The sequence below is a fragment of the Littorina saxatilis genome, linkage group LG7 (genome assembly GCF_037325665.1).
Source record: "Littorina saxatilis isolate snail1 linkage group LG7, US_GU_Lsax_2.0, whole genome shotgun sequence".
Taxonomy (NCBI): Eukaryota; Metazoa; Mollusca; class Gastropoda; order Littorinimorpha; family Littorinidae; genus Littorina; species Littorina saxatilis.
Genome location: NC_090251.1, coordinates 8,905,510 through 8,925,635, shown reverse-complemented (window position 1 = coordinate 8,925,635; position 20,126 = coordinate 8,905,510). Strand labels below are relative to the sequence as shown.

Here is a 20,126-nt window from a genome sequence, read left to right as displayed (position 1 = left end):
TTACTTGACAAAAATGTCAACCATTTTGGTTGAAAAATGAGGGCGTGGCAGTGCCGCCTCAACTTTCACGAAAAGCCGGATATGACGTCATCAAAGACATTTATCAAAAAAATGAAAAAATTGTATGGGGATATCATACCCAGGAACTCTCATGTCAAATTTCATAAAGATCGGTCCAGTAGTTTAGTCTGAATCGCTCGACACACACACACAGACACACAGACAGACAGACAGACACACACAAACACACACACACACACACACACACACACGCATACATCACGACCCTCGTCTCGATTCCCCCCTCTATGTTAAAACATTTAGTCAAAACTTGACTAAATGTAAAAAGAACATTTTTTAAAAAATCTAAAATGGAGAAAAATGTGAAGCTCTGAAGCAGTCACCGATTCAGACCATAAATGAACGCGCACAGATGCTTGAACACACGCACTTAGACACATGCATACGTACAAACGCGCACGTACGTACAGACGCAAGCACGCACACACGCACAGTAAATCAAAAAGAAACAAGTCGCGTAAGGCGAAAATACAATATTTAGTCAAGTAGCTGCCCTTTTTCAGCAAGACCGTATACTCGTAGCATCGTCAGTCCACCGCTCATGGCAAAGGCAGTGAAATTGACAAGAAGAGCGGGGTAGTAGTTGCGCTAAGAAGGATAGCACGCTTTTCTGTACCTCTCTTTGTTTTAACTTTCTGAGCGTGTTTTTAATCCAAACATATCATATCTATATGTTTTTGGAATCAGGAACCGACAAGGAATAAGATGAAAGTGTTTTTAAATTGATTTCGAAAAAAAAATTTTGATAATAATTTTTATATATTTAATTTTCAGAGCTTGTTTTTAATCCGAATATAACATATTTATATGTTTTTGGAATCAGCAAATGATGGAGAATAAGATAAACGTAAATTTGGATCGTTTTATCAATTTTTATTTTTTTTTACAATTTTCCGATTTTTAATGACCAAACTCATAAATTAATTTTTAAGCCACCAAGCTGAAATGCAATACCGAACCCCGGGCTTCGTCGAAGATTACTTGACCAAAATTTCAACCAATTTGGTTGAAAAATGAGGGCGTGACAGTGCCGCCTCAACTTTCACGAAAAGCCGGATATGACGTCATCAAAGACATTTATCAAAAAAATGAAAAAAACGTTCGGGGATTTCATACCCAGGAACTCTCATGTCAAATTTCATAAAGATCGGTCCAGTAGTTTAGTCTGAATCGCTCTACACACACACACAGACACACACACAGACACACACACAGACACACGCACATACACCATACCCTCGTTTCGATTCCCCCTCGATGTTAAAATATTTAGTCAAAACTTGACTAAATATAAAAACCCAGAGGAGCTGCAAAAACAAAACAACCAAACAATCATAAAACAAACAACAAACACCAATCGCCCAGCCAGAAAACAAAACAAAACAAGATAAGCAGACACATAGGCAAACAAACAAACAAACAAAAAGCAAAAGAGCAGAGTTCTGAGTGGCCACAGACAGCGGGAGTACGGAAAGAGAAGTTTACAGTCAACTTTGTGAAAAACGAGGGAAGGCGAGGGAGGGCGAAGTGACAGCCTTCCCATCCTAAATTCAGCGAAAGAGTAACAGAAACTGAAAAAGACAACTGACGGCAATATACGAAGTGGCGACAAATATGCACTGAGGGTCGCTGCAAACACTTACACACACTTACACACACACACACACACACACACTCACTCACACACAAGCACGCACGCACGCACGCACACACACACACACACACACACACACACACACACTCACTTACACACACACTGTTTGTGTAGTAAAGTCGCGTTCTGTTGTATTTTTCCATACCCCAAGACGGCCCAAGAGATGAATAAAACCTGAACAGACATACGCACGCAACCACAAGCACATATACGCGCGCGCATACAAACGCACTAACACACGCTCGCTCATGCACGCACGCACGCGCGCACGCACGCTCTCTCTCTCTCTCTCTCTCTGTCTCTCTCTACATAAAGCATATTAACTCTACCTGTCCCAAGATAGGCCAAATGGTTCTAAGAGGACGTTAAAACTAATTATCATCATCATCTCTCTCTCTCTCTCTCTCTCTCTCTCTCTCTCTCTCTCTCTCTCTCTCTCTCTCTCTCTCTGTCTGTGTGTGTCTGTGTGTGTGTGTTTACAAATTGTTAATTTACTCACATTGTTTGTTTGATTAGATTGTTTTTCTCACGGGCGAGGGCTGGATGTAAAAAAGCAATTATTCACATGCTTACTCCATCACCCTCGTAAATAAAGAATTATCTTATCTTATCTCTCTCTCTCTCTCTCTCTCTCTCTCTCTCTCTCTCTCTCTCTCTCTCTCTCTCTCTCTCTCTCTCTCTCTCTCTCTCTCACACACACACACACACACACACACACACAAACACAAACACCTACACACACACACACACACACACACACACACACACACACACACACACTTTCAAATAGAAGATAAGCGCACTAACGGCCAACATCTCCCCCCTTTCCTAACCTAGGTGGTGGGTTCAAGTGCTAGTCTTTCGGATGAGACGAAAAACCGAGGTCCCTTCGTGTACACTACATTGGGGTGTGCACGTTAAAGATCCCACGATTGACAAAAGGGTCTTTCCTGGCAAAATTGTATAGGCATAGATAAAAATGTCCATCAAATACCCGTGGGGCTTGGAATAAAGTAAAAAAATTCCATCTCACACGGCATTAAGTCTCAGGAAACATGAATACACGCATGCAGGAAAAAAAAAATATATATGGGTAGCGCCGTATGTATGGCAGCTCGCTTTCCCCGGGGAGAAAGCAGCCCGAATTTCCATGAGGGTAACCTCACTGGACTGTAAATCTTATCCAATCCAATCCAATCCAATCCAACATGTGCCGGGACGACAATATGAGCCGCCAAGGTCGCTTTTTGACTCACATGCGAAGCAAAAGTGAGTCTATGTACTCACCCGAGTCGTCCGTCCGTCCGTCCGGACGTCCGGAAAACTTTAACGTTGGATATTTCTTGGACACTATTCAGTCTATCAGTATCAAATTTGGCAAGATGGTGTATGATGACAAGGCCCCAAAAAACATACATAGCATCTTGACCTTGCTTCAAGGTCAAGGTCGCAGGGGCCATAAATGTTGTCTAAAAAACAGCTATTTTTCACATTTTTCACATTTTCTCTGAAGTTTTTGAGATTCAATACCTCACCTATATATGATATATAGGGCAAAGTAAGCCCCATCCTTTGATACCAGTTTGGTTTACCTTGCTTCAAGGTCAAGGTCACAGGAGCTCTTCAAAGTTGGATTGTATACATATTTTGAAGTGACCTTGACCCTGAACTATGGAAGATAACTGTTTCAAACTTAAAAATTATGTGGGGCACATGTTATGCTTTCATCATGAGACACATTTGGTCACATATGATCAAGGTCAAGGTCACTTTGACCCTTATGAAATGTGACCAAAATAAGGTAGTGAACCACTAAAAGTAACCATATCTCATGGTAGAAAGAGCCAATAAGCACCATTGTACTTCCTATGTCTTGAATTAACAGCTTTGTGTTGCATGACCTTGGATGACCTTGACCTTGGGTCAAGGTCACATGTATTTTGGTAGGAAAAATGTGTAAAGCAGTTCTTAGTATATGATGTCATTGCTAGGTTTAGTTATTTGACCTTGACCCTGTAAAGGTCAAGGTCAAGCATGTGAGTCGTATGGGCTTTGCCCTTCTTGTTTTATTGTCGCCGGCGACAATATGTGCAGGGGCGACAATATGCAGAGGATACACGCATAGTCTCAGTGATTATTAAAAATAATGGTCGAAGTTAGCGGATCATGAAAAATGCGAGCTTTAGCGAGCTTTTTCATGACCGCGAACTGAGACCATTATTTTTTTATAATCACTGAGACGAGGTGTGTAACCTCTTTATTCCTCCTTTCTTCAGTTATTCAAAGAAAAGAGGAGGTTTTTTGCGAAAGTTTGATCGAATCCTATTCACTCAACCAGTCAACCTGCGCAGGCGATCGATTAATGCGCGGTTGTATAGTTCCGTGCAAATCATTCCATTGTGTTAACACTTCTTGTCAGTTTTCCTATTTTGGACTAAAATCAAGTACACAGATAATCATGCTGTTATTCTGCTGTGGCGGCAAAGGCAGATATTGTGTGTTCTGTATATGTTTTGGTATCGCTTAGGATAATGTTCTTTCGTCAAATGGGACTAGCAGACGAACTTTTGCACCCGTGTTCCAACGTTAAAAACTGTATGAAGTTCAGTTTTCTGGGGAAAATAGTGTATGAAACCGCTTTATGTTGTTTAAATTGATGAGATGTGTGCATTTGGTTGCGTGTGATCTGTTTATTAAATGAAATATTGTTGAAAACTGACCGTCGGATTGCAGTCTGTTGTCGAAGAAACTGAGTGAAAAGAAGGGGAACTACTCTTGTCGCTAGACAAAGTATGAGTTACTTGCCTTGCGGGAAATTGCTTGTGATGAACGTTTGAGCACGGCAAATCTAGATTCAGAAAACAACCGAACTCATGGATTTTATATGAAGATTCATGTGTTCAGGCCTGTAGTTGTTAATTTAAATGCTGTATGTTTGTATTGTTTGCTCCAGAGATGTATACTTCGTACGTTAGAGCGTTCGGAACTTTCCAGTCGCAAAAAGTAGTACCGAAACAGAACAACTTCTCAACCCATTGCACTATCGAGGATTCATGCTGTTGCTGGGTCGTTATTTGTTTGGTTGCTGGGTCATTATCGAAAAATAACTACCCCTACAAGTTTACAGAGGTAAAGAAGCAGAGGGGGGAATAAGTGCCGTAACACCCCATCGTATTCACGACTTTTTTCCGTGACCTTTCGTATTTCATGGGGGCTGCCATTTTGGTTTTGATGCGCTTCCTTTTCCGGTTTACGTATTTTCCGGTTTAACATAGCATTTGCGTTTTTTTGTCAGAAGAGTGATATTTGGTTATGAAGGAAGTCAAGTCCGCCATTACCTGCAACCTCAGTTGAGTGTTTACTTTGAACTTAAACTTGAACCGTAACAGTGTGTATATAGCCAGTTCGCAAGACCTGTTCATCTTCCTACCAGTTCCAACTGTTGTTATCAATGGGTCGCGCAGCTGGAGGAAGTGTTTATTTTCATTTGGAGCCCAACTTCAGTTCAAAACCAGTCAAGAACTGGCCTTGACATTCGTTTGGAACTTAGTTCAACGAGTATTTTCTCGAACGTAACTTTTGACCCAGCTGGTTGGCATCATGAATTAGACGTACACCGGCAGTTATAAATCATGTTGTGCAAAAGACTGTAAAGAAGTAGAAAATTGTGGAAAATCGGGAATGCTTTCTCAGTTTGTGCACCCTGGCAACATTCATCAGGAAAAAAACTGCATATGCCTTCCTCTGCAAAACAAAAGTCGCGCGAAGAATGCTGAACGGGCAGCGACGACTAGCTGTTCTTCTTCAAAGTAATAAACTACCCCCCAAACCCTGCAAGTTTGTGCGATTTACTTTGTGGACATGAAGCCAGCAGAGGGCTCAGGAATGCCCACTTAATTCCTTGATTTTACTTCCGTCACAAGAACTAAAAGAACATTCAATGTTCGTTAAATCTGTGGATCAAGTGACTCTAGAAGCGGAGGAAATGAAAATCACCGGCAGATCTGTACAAGATGTTGAATTCTGCCAGGGAAACGAAGCCGCTGTCACGGCAGAGAAGTCTCCGCCCACGAAAGTCGGTAGATCTAGAGCAAGGTAAACATACGTTTTTCAACGCTTGTTCACAAACACACACACACGTACACAAACACACACACGCTCACACCATCACACACACACTTATGAAAGAGATGGAACAGCTGATCGAGTGATGACAATGTTGATTGATAAGTATTTTTTGGTGCGGTGAACTTGAGGCAATATTGTTCTATCAATCCATCAATATATTTTACACTTTCACCCCAGAAATGAAGCACGTGTACACATATTGAACAAAAGAACCATTTTAAGCTTCCATTGGTATTGTTTCCTCTTTTTTTTGCAGACATGTTGGCAGGAAGTGAGTGTTTCACCCCACTCTTGCAAGGTAGGTTGATCACTGATGACAAGTTCTGATTGTTTTTCCTTTTCAATATTAAACGGATGACAATCCGTACTCTGCAGATGGATCTAACCGAGATGGATCTAACCGATACACGGAAGCAACATTGTGAACACACTGTTATTCAGTCTGTGAATAGTTCATGTGTGAGGGGTATTACTGCAAGTACGTTCACTAATGTAGAGAAATAATTTTGGACTCAAACTTCAAGTTAAATTGTTTCTGCTGTCAGAGCCATCTTTCTGAAGGAACAATATTTTACATGCCACTGGATTGTTGTATATTCCTTATTTTGCAATGACAGGCTCAGCTTTCATTTGATTGTAATGTGTTTCTTATTTGAAGCTTTGTAGTTTGTATCATAAAAGCTCTGTAGAAGTGTTGCACTTGTTTTGCAGACTGCATTAGGCGTGGTAGCTATTGCACCTCCCCCCCACCTATTTATCTAACACACCCACCCACACACATACACAGGGTGCTGACAAAGGATCTTTTTCTATTCTCCTTCAGGCCATCGCTTAATTTCTTGCAGACTGAGGAGCAGAGGACGTTTGAGCCGCTCCTAAACCTGAGGCACACAAGCCACAAGGTAAATAAGGTATCAGTATAAAAACAAATGTTTTCACTTTGATTTTTATCGCATCATTTTTTTTTTTAATTAAACTCTGTAAATTGTGGCAATTACACATTATGCTAATAACATTATTATGAAGAATGAAGATTTTCAACTTATCATTGAAGAAATGAAATCAAGCATTTTTGTTCATTCTGTATTTGATTATTATTTTCCAGTCTTTGGGTTGGCATAGTGGGTGAAATAAGGGTGAGGAGTGTCGGTTGGTGTTATTTTTTCGGTCTTGGTGATGTAATATTTTTCCCACGGTATTCATGGTTATGTTTGACTTTAGTGCAGATTCCAGAACAGCCTCTTAAACTGAAAAGCTACAAGGTCAACAATATAAACAGGTTACTGGTGTCTCAGGCATTGATGTTTTTAAAAAGATTTGCACAGCAATTTATGTGTTTGTAAACAGATAATGAAAATAAAGCATAACAACTTTTATATTTTGTAAGTGGAATTAAATGTTTTCATATTTTATTTTGAAGTGTTTTTGTATTCAGGTTTTATTGGATGGGTGGGAGGGGGGGGGGGGGGTGGTTTTGGTGGTTCTGACTTTTTATGATGTAAGGATTTTTTTCCTTAATTAGTTATTTAATTAGTTTATGTAGGGGGGGGGGGGGGGGCGCGCGTGGGATTTAAAGTGTATTTCTGGCTTTCGGAGAGGTGCTAAATCTGTTAAAATGGAAATGAAATAAAACAATTGGTGGTGAGGGTTATTACAAAAAAAGTAAGGATTATTTCTCATACCTTTTTATTTTTTACCCACAAATTATGTTACTGAAATTATTCATTAATTTTTAAAGAGGCAGACTGTGAGACAGGTGATGTAATTGAAGTTAGAATATCATGAGATGTTACTTACTTTCTTTACAATATCATCTAATTTGACAGTCCGACACTGAAGACTGCAGACTATGCATGGCAGCCACTGACCTGACGATATGACAGCCATGAATTGAATATCAAACGCAGAAGAAGAAAAAGAAGAAGACAGTCTAACAGGAAAATAATTCTGGTATGCTCATAATTTCTATGCCAGTTTGAAAAAAGTCATGAATTGAAGTTTACCCAGGTTAGACATTAGCATGTCGTAATTGTGACAATGAATGTATCCGTAAACGCACCAATAGACTTACTTTGAAAAATTGAAGTCATGCATCGTCAATATGACTACAATCACAAACTGAATAAGGGGAAATCATGTCAATTTGGTGGTCTGGATCATCAGCTGTTGCTCATTCGCTATAATGGTCTACTTGACAAAGCCCGTCTTCATGTGCTTCTTTGTTTCTTTATACCTAGTGTAGACAACATGTAGGCGTTTGCAGACTGTTTTTTGTATTGCTGTTGTTTGTTTGTGAGTAAAACTATGGTGTGACCTCAATTGTTTGAAATTTGTTGTGTATGTTCTACTTTGTGTAAGGTGTTTCTCCATGCCCCCATAAGAACCGACATTATATTAAAACCTTCATACCCTGAAAATACTTGCATACTAGATGTTGTTTCTTATTGTAATGATTGGGGACAGGCAAGCTCTTAAATTGTGCAAGCCATCAGAAAACTGTCAAGTCTGATTTGCTAGAACAAGCGATATTAACACGTTATTAAGATGAATATTTGATTAAATATGTGCAGGAACTACTTCAGCAGATTCATATGGCCAGTCTCACAATGCAAGGAAGGTGAATAAATTGAATTATGTCTCTCCCACCTGTTCTGTGTTTAGTGTCAGCCGTGATTGCCTGATGAGAATTTGAAAACATGTTGCTAACTAACATGAACCCAACCATGAAACGTGATGTAGGTGAGTAGCCCATCTAGAAAAACGAACCTGTTCTAATTCCGAATTAGAACAGGTTCTTTTTTCTAGATGGGCTACTCACCTACATCACGTTTTATGGTTGGGTTCATGTTAGTTAGCAACATGTTTTCACATAGAAAATGGTGGGCACCTGAACAAATATCTGCACATTACAATGAAGTCTTACTTTTTAATCTGATGGTTTAATAACCCCCCAAAACCCAACCAACCAGCACCCCCCCCCCCCCCACCCCCACCCCTCCAAGAAGAAGCTCACATAACTACCAACTACACAATTTCATTACAGAATCAAACAATGGGAAGAATCAGGATTCAACAGTGCTAGGTCGTTGGGGGGGGATAGCTATCACCAGGCACTCAGCAATGAATAGTTGAGGTTTTCACGGACATTAACAAAATCCGGTAACCTACGGACAGTAAATTTCACAGGGAAGGGAACAAGAACGTCAAAAATGGAAAAGTATGTTTTTTCTTTCAAACCATTGATAGAGCTCTGAAGCTTCACACAAGTTTTGCAGAGAGAGCACTCGGCCTCTTCATTTTTGGCACTAAAACATGCGCACACACAAAAAGAAAGTTTTTAAAAAGTGGCACCGATGTATTCTCACACTCACAGCCTTAGAATATTGCAGTTTGTATGTTACCAAATTGAGGCATGATTTTACTCCATACCTGACCAAATCTGCGACAGTCGGGCAAACTTCTTACAAGTCGGATTGGGCCTTCAATCAAATACTCAGAAACCAGCAGCTACTTTAAGTAATACTAGTTTTGTTGTTATTTTTTACAGCTTGTACTGAATGTGTTTTCTTTTATCTCCTCAGAATCGAGTCAGCCAGAGAAAGACCATTGAGAGGGAGAGCGCACAGTAAAGCATATATGGCATGCACTTCGGTGGACCAGTGCCATCATCTTCATAACAAGAGATGCAGATCATATTTTCTTATGTTTAAGTATAGCTGTTAGCAAAAGTATTTGACGATTCTTGGGTACGACTTTCGTGTTTAATCCTATTAGCTTGTGTACAGCCCCAAAATCTGTTTTATTTTGATTTATCATTTATAGTTTGAATTTTTTTTTAATGGAATTAGTCCAAATGTAAATACATCTAAGGTTGCAATATTGTTTTTTTGTATATATACCCTTAAAACTACCTCTTCGTGTAAACAAAATTTAATTGTAAAAAGAAGTGTTTCTTCAAGGGAGATAATTTGAAGCGAATTTTTTTTTAAATCAGTAAAACTGCGTAGTGACATCCTCAATTAAATAAAAAGAATAAGGAATAAAGGTATACACACAGGTTGTACCCATTTTCTTGATTGCACTGCTTTTAAGTAGAAAGCTTTTTTTTCTCAGAATTATTTTACAAATAAAATTCAAGGGAGGCAATTGATATGATAAAAAGGAAGACTTTTTTTCTTAGAATACTGTACACATTTAGTAAAGTATAATTTACAAGACAAAACACAGGGTTTTTTGGTTTTTTTTCTGTGCCTACTACTTGACAAGAGAACCACGAGATTTTTGTGCAGATTATTTAAAATTTTCTGTACAGTATATTTTACAAAGACAGATCCATACAATATACATAATTTTGTAATAGATGTTTTCAATTTGTAGGTATGGTTTTTTTAAAAATCAACAGTTCGGATAGCCACAACAAGTGTGTATGTCTTGTGATTTGAGAGCTTTAGCACTGGATGCTTAGAATCCTCTTGATCATTTACTTCAGTAGGTAAAGCCACCTTCTCCAAAATCTTCTCTCCTATTCTGTGCTTACTACAGTGGGTTTGACAAGAGAACCACGAGATTTGTTTTTGTACATATGTTGCTTTTATTCTGTACACTTTAATGATTTAATCCTATGTGCAATTTTTTTTTAACTGTGTTTTTGTTTTTGTTTTCCTGTATTCAAAGTGTGTATGGAAACCACAACCTGTCACAGCAGTATTATTAATCTGGATCTCCCTGCTAAGAATGTAATTAACAGAACGTGTGCATGTAGCTAAAGAACTTAAAAAGAATTTCTGCTACTTCACTCAAAATACGTCCATCCTCACACTCATATTTTCTTAAAATAATATTTGTTCATACAAACATGTTTGTGAATTATTCAATTTTGCGTAAAATATTCAATTACGATTTCTTTGTGTGTTGCAAAATTATGTAATAAAATTATGCAAGATCAAATTCAAAACAGCAATAAAGCTGCTGACGGCAGAATACCTCTGTTGACTTCTCTATATATCTGTTGGGTCAAACTATGCCACAGACATGTTTCTTCTAGAAGCTCAATATTACGTGGTACAGTCTCAAAGACAGAACAACGCAATAACCTTTTTTTGTGTAGATTCGATTGACTTTTTCCTGAAATAAAATATTCATGAAGCCGGTTCTGACTGAGTTAATATATTTCTGGAAAGCTGAACAACGCAATGCGTCTGTGACTGGTGAAGAAGCAGAGCTGGAGCTTTTTGTATTGTTTGTCGTTGGTTTTATTACACACGCACTCACATACGGTCAACAAAATGTTGCATGTTCCTGCTTGACAAACAAATGCCTGCATACATGCGTGCACGTACGAACGTACGAACATTCATACCTGTGCAAACAATCTGCCACTTCAAGTTCAACACCCAAACCCCACACATTCCTCCAAAAGGAGTCTGAAGTATAATACTGGCATTTGTGGTATTGAACGAGGACCTCAACTTCCATTGTCTAGTGCATGTGGGTCTCATGTTGTACGTGTGAAACCACTTACTTAAAAAAGAAAAAATCTTGTAAGCTTTTCAACAAAAAACGAACAATTATATTCTTAAACAAACTGGTTAGAATAACAGATTTAGGAGAATGCAATGGAAGGAACATCATTATCTAATTCGGTCGATGCTTAGATCTAGAAAAGCACCCACTTATTCCAGTATAATAGAATACACTACAATGTCAAGGTCGGAAAGTCGTGAATAAGCGGGAATGAAAGAGCGGTGGCCAATGACCTAGAACAAACAAAAGTCAAAGCTGGCAACTCAGGTTTGTATTCAGGGAAATGTGCACGAAATGCATGCACAAGATACTACTTTTCCTTCTATTATCTGTCTTTGGGACTTTCATTTGCGTCAGCTCGGTTTGATATGAAAAACTGAAGAAAAGCCCTGCCTTTTTGCACTGAGAAACTGTGGAAGTAGCGTGTTTACTACTGGGTCTAGCTGAAGTACATTTACCCTCATTTACTTCCTCGTTAGCTTCCAAAGTAAACTCTTTTTTCGTCCTATGCATGCGAAAGTGAGGATGTACTTCCGATGTCGCTCAAAACATTAGAAGTAGTCGCAAACTACCCTGAGTTACTTCCTCGCTTTGCTTCGAAGTAAACCCTTTTTCCGGCCCATGCATACGAAAGTGAGGCAAGTACTTCCGATGTCACTCAAAACTTCGGGAGTTGTCGCGAACTTCCCCCATAAGCATACGGGCCCAGTAAGGTGCAGCTTGCTCTGGATTTATCCGAGATATTCATCAGGAGCGTTTATGTCAAGTAATAGAACGGCCCGCATGCGCAGAACTCACACTTCAGAGAACGAATGTACACTATTAACTGATATAAACAATGCTATGTCAAGCATGACAAGAAAGGGAGGGAACATTAAGGGAGGGACTTGACATAAACGCTCCTGATGCATATCTTGGATACACCCAGAGCAAGCTGCACCTTACAGGTAAGCCGTGCATGCTCGTGGTAATTTAACCTCGACATGCAGTAGCGTTTACGTCAAGGAATTTTTAGAGCAATAGTGTACATGAGACAACAGAAAACTATCCCAACATAAAGGCTTGGTTAGAATAAACTTCAATCCAACACTTACTTTAGTTCTTCTTCAGGAAAGAATCCAACAACTTTTGGCCCATGTCGACAGCGTGTGGCTTCTTGTAAAACCTTCCAAAAGTTGACTCCGAAGACCAACCTGCAGCCTTCATGATTGTAGCAATGGGAACACCCCTTGCAGCCGCTGCTGAAGTACTAGCAGCCCTCGTGCTATGTCTATGAGCACCAAACACTGATGTGTCAATACCTGCTCTGTTCAATATGTCTTTAATCCAGCGTGACACAGTATCCTTAGAAACAGCACTATGAGGCTTCTGGTAACTGATGAACAGTTTATTTAAGTCTCCCCTCAAACTCTGAGTCCTTTTAATGTACTCCTTCTGTACATTGACTAAACACAGGCTTCCATTCTGAGGATAAGCAAGAAATTCCAGAGGCTCTTGATGTACACCTTTTTGTGAATGTTTCAGCTTTTCACTTATTTTGAACACACAACGATTATTCTCCATAGTAAATCATCCAAAGACAGACTATATGCAGTTTGGCAACGTTGGACAGACAAAATAACAAGCATTGTTGCAAGTTTGCTGGACAGTTCCTTCAGAGTAAGTTTATTGTGAGGCTGAAGATTCTCCAAATAGTTCAACACTATATCTACATTCCAGGTAACACTGTACTTGGGAAAACAGGCCGATGCTTGAACACACCCTTGATGAATCTTCTCACTAGTTTATGTTCACCCAAACTTTCATATCCTTCAATACTCAAATAGCATGATAATGCAGATCTGGCTATGCAGATTCCACTATAACTCAATCCAGAGTGAAAAAGTTCTGTTAAGAAGTTAGCAGCTTCACTCACAGACGAATGAACGGAATCAATGCCCTGTCTGCGAGCATACACTTTCTTTTGTATGTAGTGTGTATACTGTCTAGATGTGCCAGATCTCCACGAAGCACAGATGAGTTGTGAAGCTTGCTGCGAAAACCCTGACTGTCTGAGTCTTTTCCTGACACTTTGCACAAAATCAGCTGCAGTGTTCTTGCCAGTCGATGCTGACACTCCTTTCCCGGCCCAGCCAGCAAGACATTAGCGGCCGATAATCGGCCGAACACCCTTCAAAAAGTCGGGCCGGTGACGTCAAAACATACGACGCGGGTGTTGGCCCGACTAACTTTTGCAAAGAGGCAACGATGCGGCCGATAGGCGGCCGAACACCTGCACTATGGCGGCACGCATCCGGTCCGATGTTAATCGGCCCGATGACTTGTTTGACCTGCGGGCCGACACCTTATGCCGACATCGGGAAGATATCGATTTCAGCGGGAAGACATCGGGATCCGGGACGATGTCGGCATAAGGTGTCGGGCCGCAGGTCCAACAAGCCATCGGGCCGATTAACATCGGACCGGATGCGTGCCGCCATAGTACAGGTGTTCGGCCGCCTGTCGGCCGCCTCGTTGCCTCTTTGCAAAAGTTAGTCGGGCCAACACCCGCGTCGTATCTTTTGACGTCACCTGCCCGACTTTTTGAAGGGTGTTCGGCCGACTATCGGCCGCTAATGTCTTGCTGGCTGGGTGCAGCTACAGATACAGCAGTATGTACCACCACCACCCCCCCCCCCCAAGTGTAACAGTGCAAAATTCACTTACAGCTACAGCTACAGCAGTATAACCCCCCCTCCCCCCAGTGTTACAGTGGAAAACAAACCTACAGATACAGCAGTGTGTACAACCCCCCCCCCCCCCCCAGTGTAACAGTGCAAAACAAATCACCAGCTAGAGATACAGCAGTATGTAGAACCCCCCGCCCCTACCGCCCTCACTGTAACAGTACAAAACACACCTACAGCTACAGATACAGCCGTATACACCTCCCCCCCTCAGTATTACAGTATAAAACACACCTACAGCAACAGATTCAGCAGTATATACAACCCCCCAAGTGTAACAGTGCAAAAATTACTTACAGCTACAGCTACAGCAGTATGTACACCTCCCCTCCCCCTTAGTAACAGTGCAAAACACACCTACAGCTACAGCAGTATGTACAACCCCCAACCCCCCCCCCCCCACCACCACTGTAACAGTACAAACCTCATTTACAGCTACAGATTCAGAATTATGTACATCCCCCTCCCCCCGCTGCCACCACTGTAACAGTACCAAACATACCTACAGCTTCAGATACAGCAGTATGTACAACACTCAACCGCCTTCCCCCGTGTAGAGTGCAAAACACACATAGACCTACAGATACAGCAGTATGTACAACCCCCCCCAACCCCCCCCCACCCCCCCCCCCCCACCCCCTGTGTGCAAAACACACCTACAGCTACATATACAGCAGTATGTTCAACCCCCCCCCTCCCCGCCTACTGTAACAGTACATAACACACCTACAGCTACATCAGTATGTACAAACCGCCCCCCCCCCCCCCCCCAAGTGTAACAGTACAAAACACGCCTACAGCTACAGATAGATCAGTATGTACACCCCCCCCCCCCCAGTGTTACAATGCAATACCTACAGCTACAGATACATCAGTATGTACACCCCACCCCCCAAGTGTAACAGTGCAAACCACACTTACAGCTACAGATTCAGCAGTATGTACTCCACCCCCACCCCCCCCCCCCCCCCCGTGTAACAGTGCAAAAATCACTAACAGCTACAGCAGTATACCCCCCCTCCCCGTACAGCTCCAGCAGTATAAACAAGAAGGGCAAAGCCCATACGACTCACATGCTTGACCTTGACCTTTACATGACCTTGGCCTTCAGGGTCAATTTCAAATAACTAAACCTAGCAATGACATCATACACTAAGAACTGCTTTACACATTTTTCCTACCAAAATACATGTGACCTTGACCCAAGGTCAAGGTCATCCAAGGTCATGCAACACAAAGCTGTTAATTCAAGACATAGGAAGTACAATGGTGCTTATTAGCGAGCTTTAGATTGACCAACGAAACTTAGTTCGTAGCGATCCCTTTCGTTTCCGGTTATGCAATCGGGAAATCCCTGCGAACTTTTCTTCGCGCCTGCGGTTCTGAGGCGGTAGCACCTTTAGAAGCAGACGAAATGTTTGTCGTGCTCATCCAAACCAATGGCTAAAACATTGGATAGTGTTCGTGTGTTGCACCACACTTTGAATTGTTGGGTGTGACGAAAACTCGTGGTGACGATTTCAAACCATGTTGGGTCACGCATGGTCCAATCTTACATGGTCCAATCTTACATGGTCCAACCTTACATGGTCCAACCTTACATGGTCCAATCTTACATGGTCCAATATTACATGGTCCAATAATATATATATGGACCATGTAAGATTGGACCATGTAAGGTTGGACCATGTAAGGTTGGACCATGTAAGATTGGACCATGTAAGGTTGGACCATGTAAGGTTGGACCATGTAAGGTTGGACCATGCAAGATTGGACCATGTAAGATTGGACCATGTAAGATTGGACCATGTATGGTTGGACCATGTAAGGTTGGACCATGTAAGATTGGACCAATCTTACATGGTCCAATATTACATGGTCCAATCTTACATGGTCCAATATTACATGGTCCAACCTTACATGGTCCAATCTTACATGGTCCAATATTACATGGTCCAATATTACATGGTCCAATAATATATATATGGACCATGTAAGATTGGACCATGTAAGATTGGACCATGTAAGATTGGACCATGTAATATTGGACCATGTAAGATTGGCCCATGTAAGGTTGGACCATGTAATATTGGACCATGTAAGATTGGACCATGTAAGATTGGACCATGCAAGGTTGGACCATGTAAGATTGGACCATGTAAGGTTGGACCATGTATGGTTGGACCATGTAAGATTGGACCATGTAAGGTTGGACCATGTAAGGTTGGACCATGCAAGATTGGACCATGCAAGATTGGACCATGCAAGATTGGACCATGTAAGATTGGACCATGTAAGGTTGGACCATGTAAGGTTGGACCATGTAAGATTGGACCATGTAAGGTTGGACCATGTAAGGTTGGACCATGTAAGATTGGACCATGCAAGATTGGACCATGCAAGATTGGACCATGCAAGGTTGGACCATGTAAGATTGGACCATGTAAGATTGGACCATGTAAGGTTGGACCATGTATGGTTGGACCATGTAAGATTGGACCATGTAAGGTAGGACCATGTAAGGTTGGACCATGCAAGATTGGACCATGCAAGATTGGACCATGCAAGATTGGACCATGTAAGGTTGGACCATGTAAGGTTGGACCATGTAAGATTGGACCATGTAAGATTGGACCATGCGTGACCCAACATGGTTTAAAATCGTCACCACGACTGGACCATGTAAGATTGGACCATGTAGGTTTGGACCATGTAAGGTTGGACCATGTAAGATTGGACCATGTAAGATTGGTGTGCATCAGTGCAAAACACACCACCAGCTACAGATAGATCAGTATGTACCCCCCCCCCCCCCCCAAGTGTTACAATGCAATACACACACCTACGGCTACAGATACATCAGTATACATACACCCCACCCCCCAAGTGTAACAGTGCAAACCACACTCAAAGCTACAGATTCAGCAGTATCATGAGTATGTACTCCACCCCCCCCCTCCCCCACTGTACAGGACAAAACACCTACATCTACAGATACAGCAGTATGTACTCCCCCCCCCCCCCCCCACTGTATAACAGCAAAACAACACTAAAGAAAAAAAAAACCAAAATCACTTACTCGCTGGATCCGTCGGTTGTCTTCGAGTTGACGTTAACAGCTTGAACACACCTGTAGGTTTCCATCCGTCCTTGGCTACACAATTTTAACTTGTCAACTATCACCGCCACCACGTGGCACTGGGACCAGCACTCAGATTGAGATCCCGAGGCGACATTCGTCTCGGATAACATATCATCAATGTGCTGTCCAACATTCGCAAGAATGTCTCTTCTTTCGATATTAACTTGAACTAAGAAAACAAATAAACTTCGCTCACGCGGGAAAGTAGCAGCTAGCCGGCCATCTTCACACTCAATCTTGTTTGTACCGTAAGGAAAGCTATTAGAGTATTTCAAGTATATATGATGGCGTATTTTTAAAATGTAAAACTCATGGTTTGAGCTCATGCTGTATTTGATTGCAAATATACAAACAAAACGTACAATTAATTATCCTACTCCTATGTGAAAAAGTCAACAAATATGAATAATTTAGTTTCGCATTTGCAGAGTCATGTCACGCCGTTCCCGACGCTTGAACAGGGGACGTAACAAATGCTAAAATAATGATAATAAATTCAAGTTGTTATCTCCCGTAACTCTGCATATTTTTATCGACAGCAACATTGCGTCGGGCCGATGTCGGGGTTTATTACGTACATTTGCCGAGTTTTACACACAGTCAAAACGATATCGGCGCGACAACGGACGTCGACACACGACATTTGACGACGTCACCCGACTGAAATCGTCAGTCGGCCGACGAAAGCTTGCTAGCTGGGGGTAAGCCGATCAGATCTGTCCTTGCCGACATCAGTACTGGTATTTCTGTGAGCATGTTGGCAATCCTGGCGTACCAAGGTTGGCTTGGTCAGAAAGGTACCACTGGTCACTATTCCTTCTGCCTGGTCTCTCTGAATTTTCTGCAGCACTCTGGGGATAAGGCAAAAGGGAGGGAAAGCATACAACTTATGTTGCCCCAAAATGCATTCACAGCATAAGCTCCTGAGTCTGGCCTGTATGACACATATATATAGGCAACTGATGATTCAGTCTAGAAGCAAACAAATCTGGGTGGCCGAGTGGTAACGCACTTGCGCTCGTAAGCGAGAGGTTGCGAGTTCGACCCTGGGTCAGGGCGTTAGCAATTTTCTCCCCCCTTTCCTAACCTTGGTGGTGGGTTCAAGTGCTAGTCTTTCGGATGAGACGAAAAATCGAGGTCCCTTCGTGTACACTACATTGGGGTGTGCACGTTAAAGGTCCCACGATTGACAAAAGGGTCTTTCCTGGCAAAATTACATGGGCATAGATAAAAATGTCCATCAAATACCCGTGTGACTTGGAATAAAGGCCGTGAAAGGTGAATGCTCGCCCTAATAGGCTTGAGGTTTGCTGGTCGATGTGAATGTGTGATATATTGTGTACAAAATTCCATCTCACACGGCATTACTAGGTAACATGCGCCTTGAGTCGCCTTATGTGGTGAGATGTGCGCGATATAAATTCTCGTAAATTAAAAAAAAAAAAAAAAAAATCTACCTCAGGTTCAAAGTTGACTCTACCAAGAGCTTCAGACAACAGATCTGATCTAAGCTTCCATTCAGTGTCAGTATTAGTTTTCCTAGATTCTGAGTCTGCAATAACATTGTCCTTCCTTGGCACATACCCAGGAGAGAGCCAAATGTCTCTTGCTATGCAAAAACCCCAAATGTCTTTTGTCACTTTATTACAACAAACAGAATGACTGGTGCCCATATTGTTAATGCATGCAACTGCAGTAGTGTTATCCATTTTTATCCTGACATGTTAACCAAAGATGGAAAAATAAAAACATCCCTGCCTAAACAAAAAAATGTAAATCAATTTTGCTATTATAACGTACTCTTTTGCACATGAAGAAAATAAACAAAAATAAACAAATGCCAAAGAGTAAAAAAAAAAAAATTACGGGCAGACGGAGATTTGAACTCGATTCAATCACGCATCAGGCGAACGAGAGAACCGTTCGGTGACGGAATCAGTTGAAAATAATTTGACACTGTAATGCATTAAAGAAGACGCTAGCACGCTTTCACCACAAGCCGGTATGATCGAGCATCGGTTGAAATCTTTCGCGAGCGGTATCTCGTATTTGTCCGCAATGCATTGGTGATTAAATGACACCAATGTGTGTCCATGAGGGACATATATCTACAAACAATATTTTAACAAGAATTATTTAAAATTGACGGTTTTAGAGGAGGGTGATGGGTCCTCTAACTTTACAGCTCGGAGACACCCGGGTAAGTCCTACCGGAGTTTCATAAATAACACTTAGCGGACTTATGGAGCGGAAGTGATTTTACAGGCCGGTATATGAGTTGCAGCTGTTTAAAGAAAACGGGCCCTGCTTTGTTCCGTTCCAGGTGACAGGATGACGAATCTGAAATTCCTGGTGATGCGACATGAGACGAACTTGGGCACTGCGTATAACGCAGGACCAACGGAACTTTGCAAAAATTTTACGGGCAGTCTTCTAAACGCACGTCAGAAAGTTACCTGTGATCGACCATTGGTAGGTTCAATCTTAGCCATTCAAGGCCCTCCAAGCTCCAGCCTCTCACTCTGCCAGGTCGAGGTTATAGGATACCGCGTCGACGGTTAGTACAATTATATACTGCTAGCAGGGATGACCAAATCTTTAAACAGTTTACTCGCTGGGCGATGACAACTCGATATTACAACCAACAGTTTACTATTGACCATAATTTGTATTTGCCGACCGGGCGAGTGGCCAGACGGTTTCCAATATCCCGGCAGATTTGTTTACTCGCCCCTGGCGATCGGGCGGACGATTTGGCCATCCCTGGCAAGACACACGCACACGCACACGCGCCCAAACACCCGTTCTCACACTGAGAAACATACACAAACAAGCGTACACACACACTCACATACACGCGCGCACACGCATC

At 41.7% G+C, this 20,126-nt stretch overlaps 1 protein-coding gene and 1 long non-coding RNA gene across 6 annotated transcripts in view; both read left to right on the top strand.

The window, feature by feature from the left end:
- Window positions 1-20,126, top strand: part of LOC138970624 (uncharacterized) — a 425,184-nt gene that overhangs the window by 99,277 nt on the left and 305,781 nt on the right. For all 4 annotated transcript variants that reach the window (XM_070343089.1, XM_070343090.1, XM_070343088.1 and 1 more), the window contains one exon: window positions 19,578-19,811. In XM_070343089.1, the coding sequence (XP_070199190.1) occupies window positions 19,578-19,811 (234 nt within the window). The remainder of the gene's footprint in view (window positions 1-19,577; window positions 19,812-20,126) is intronic.
- On the top strand, window positions 3,871-11,012 carry LOC138970609 (uncharacterized). Of its 2 annotated transcripts, XR_011457019.1 has the most exons (6): window positions 3,871-5,830; window positions 6,120-6,161; window positions 6,687-6,765; window positions 7,690-7,813; window positions 8,434-8,480; window positions 9,445-11,012. It is a non-coding gene; the product is annotated as an uncharacterized lncRNA (long non-coding RNA). The 2 variants fall into 2 exon arrangements; XR_011457018.1 differs by lacking the exon at window positions 3,871-5,830 and having other exon boundaries at window positions 5,967-6,161.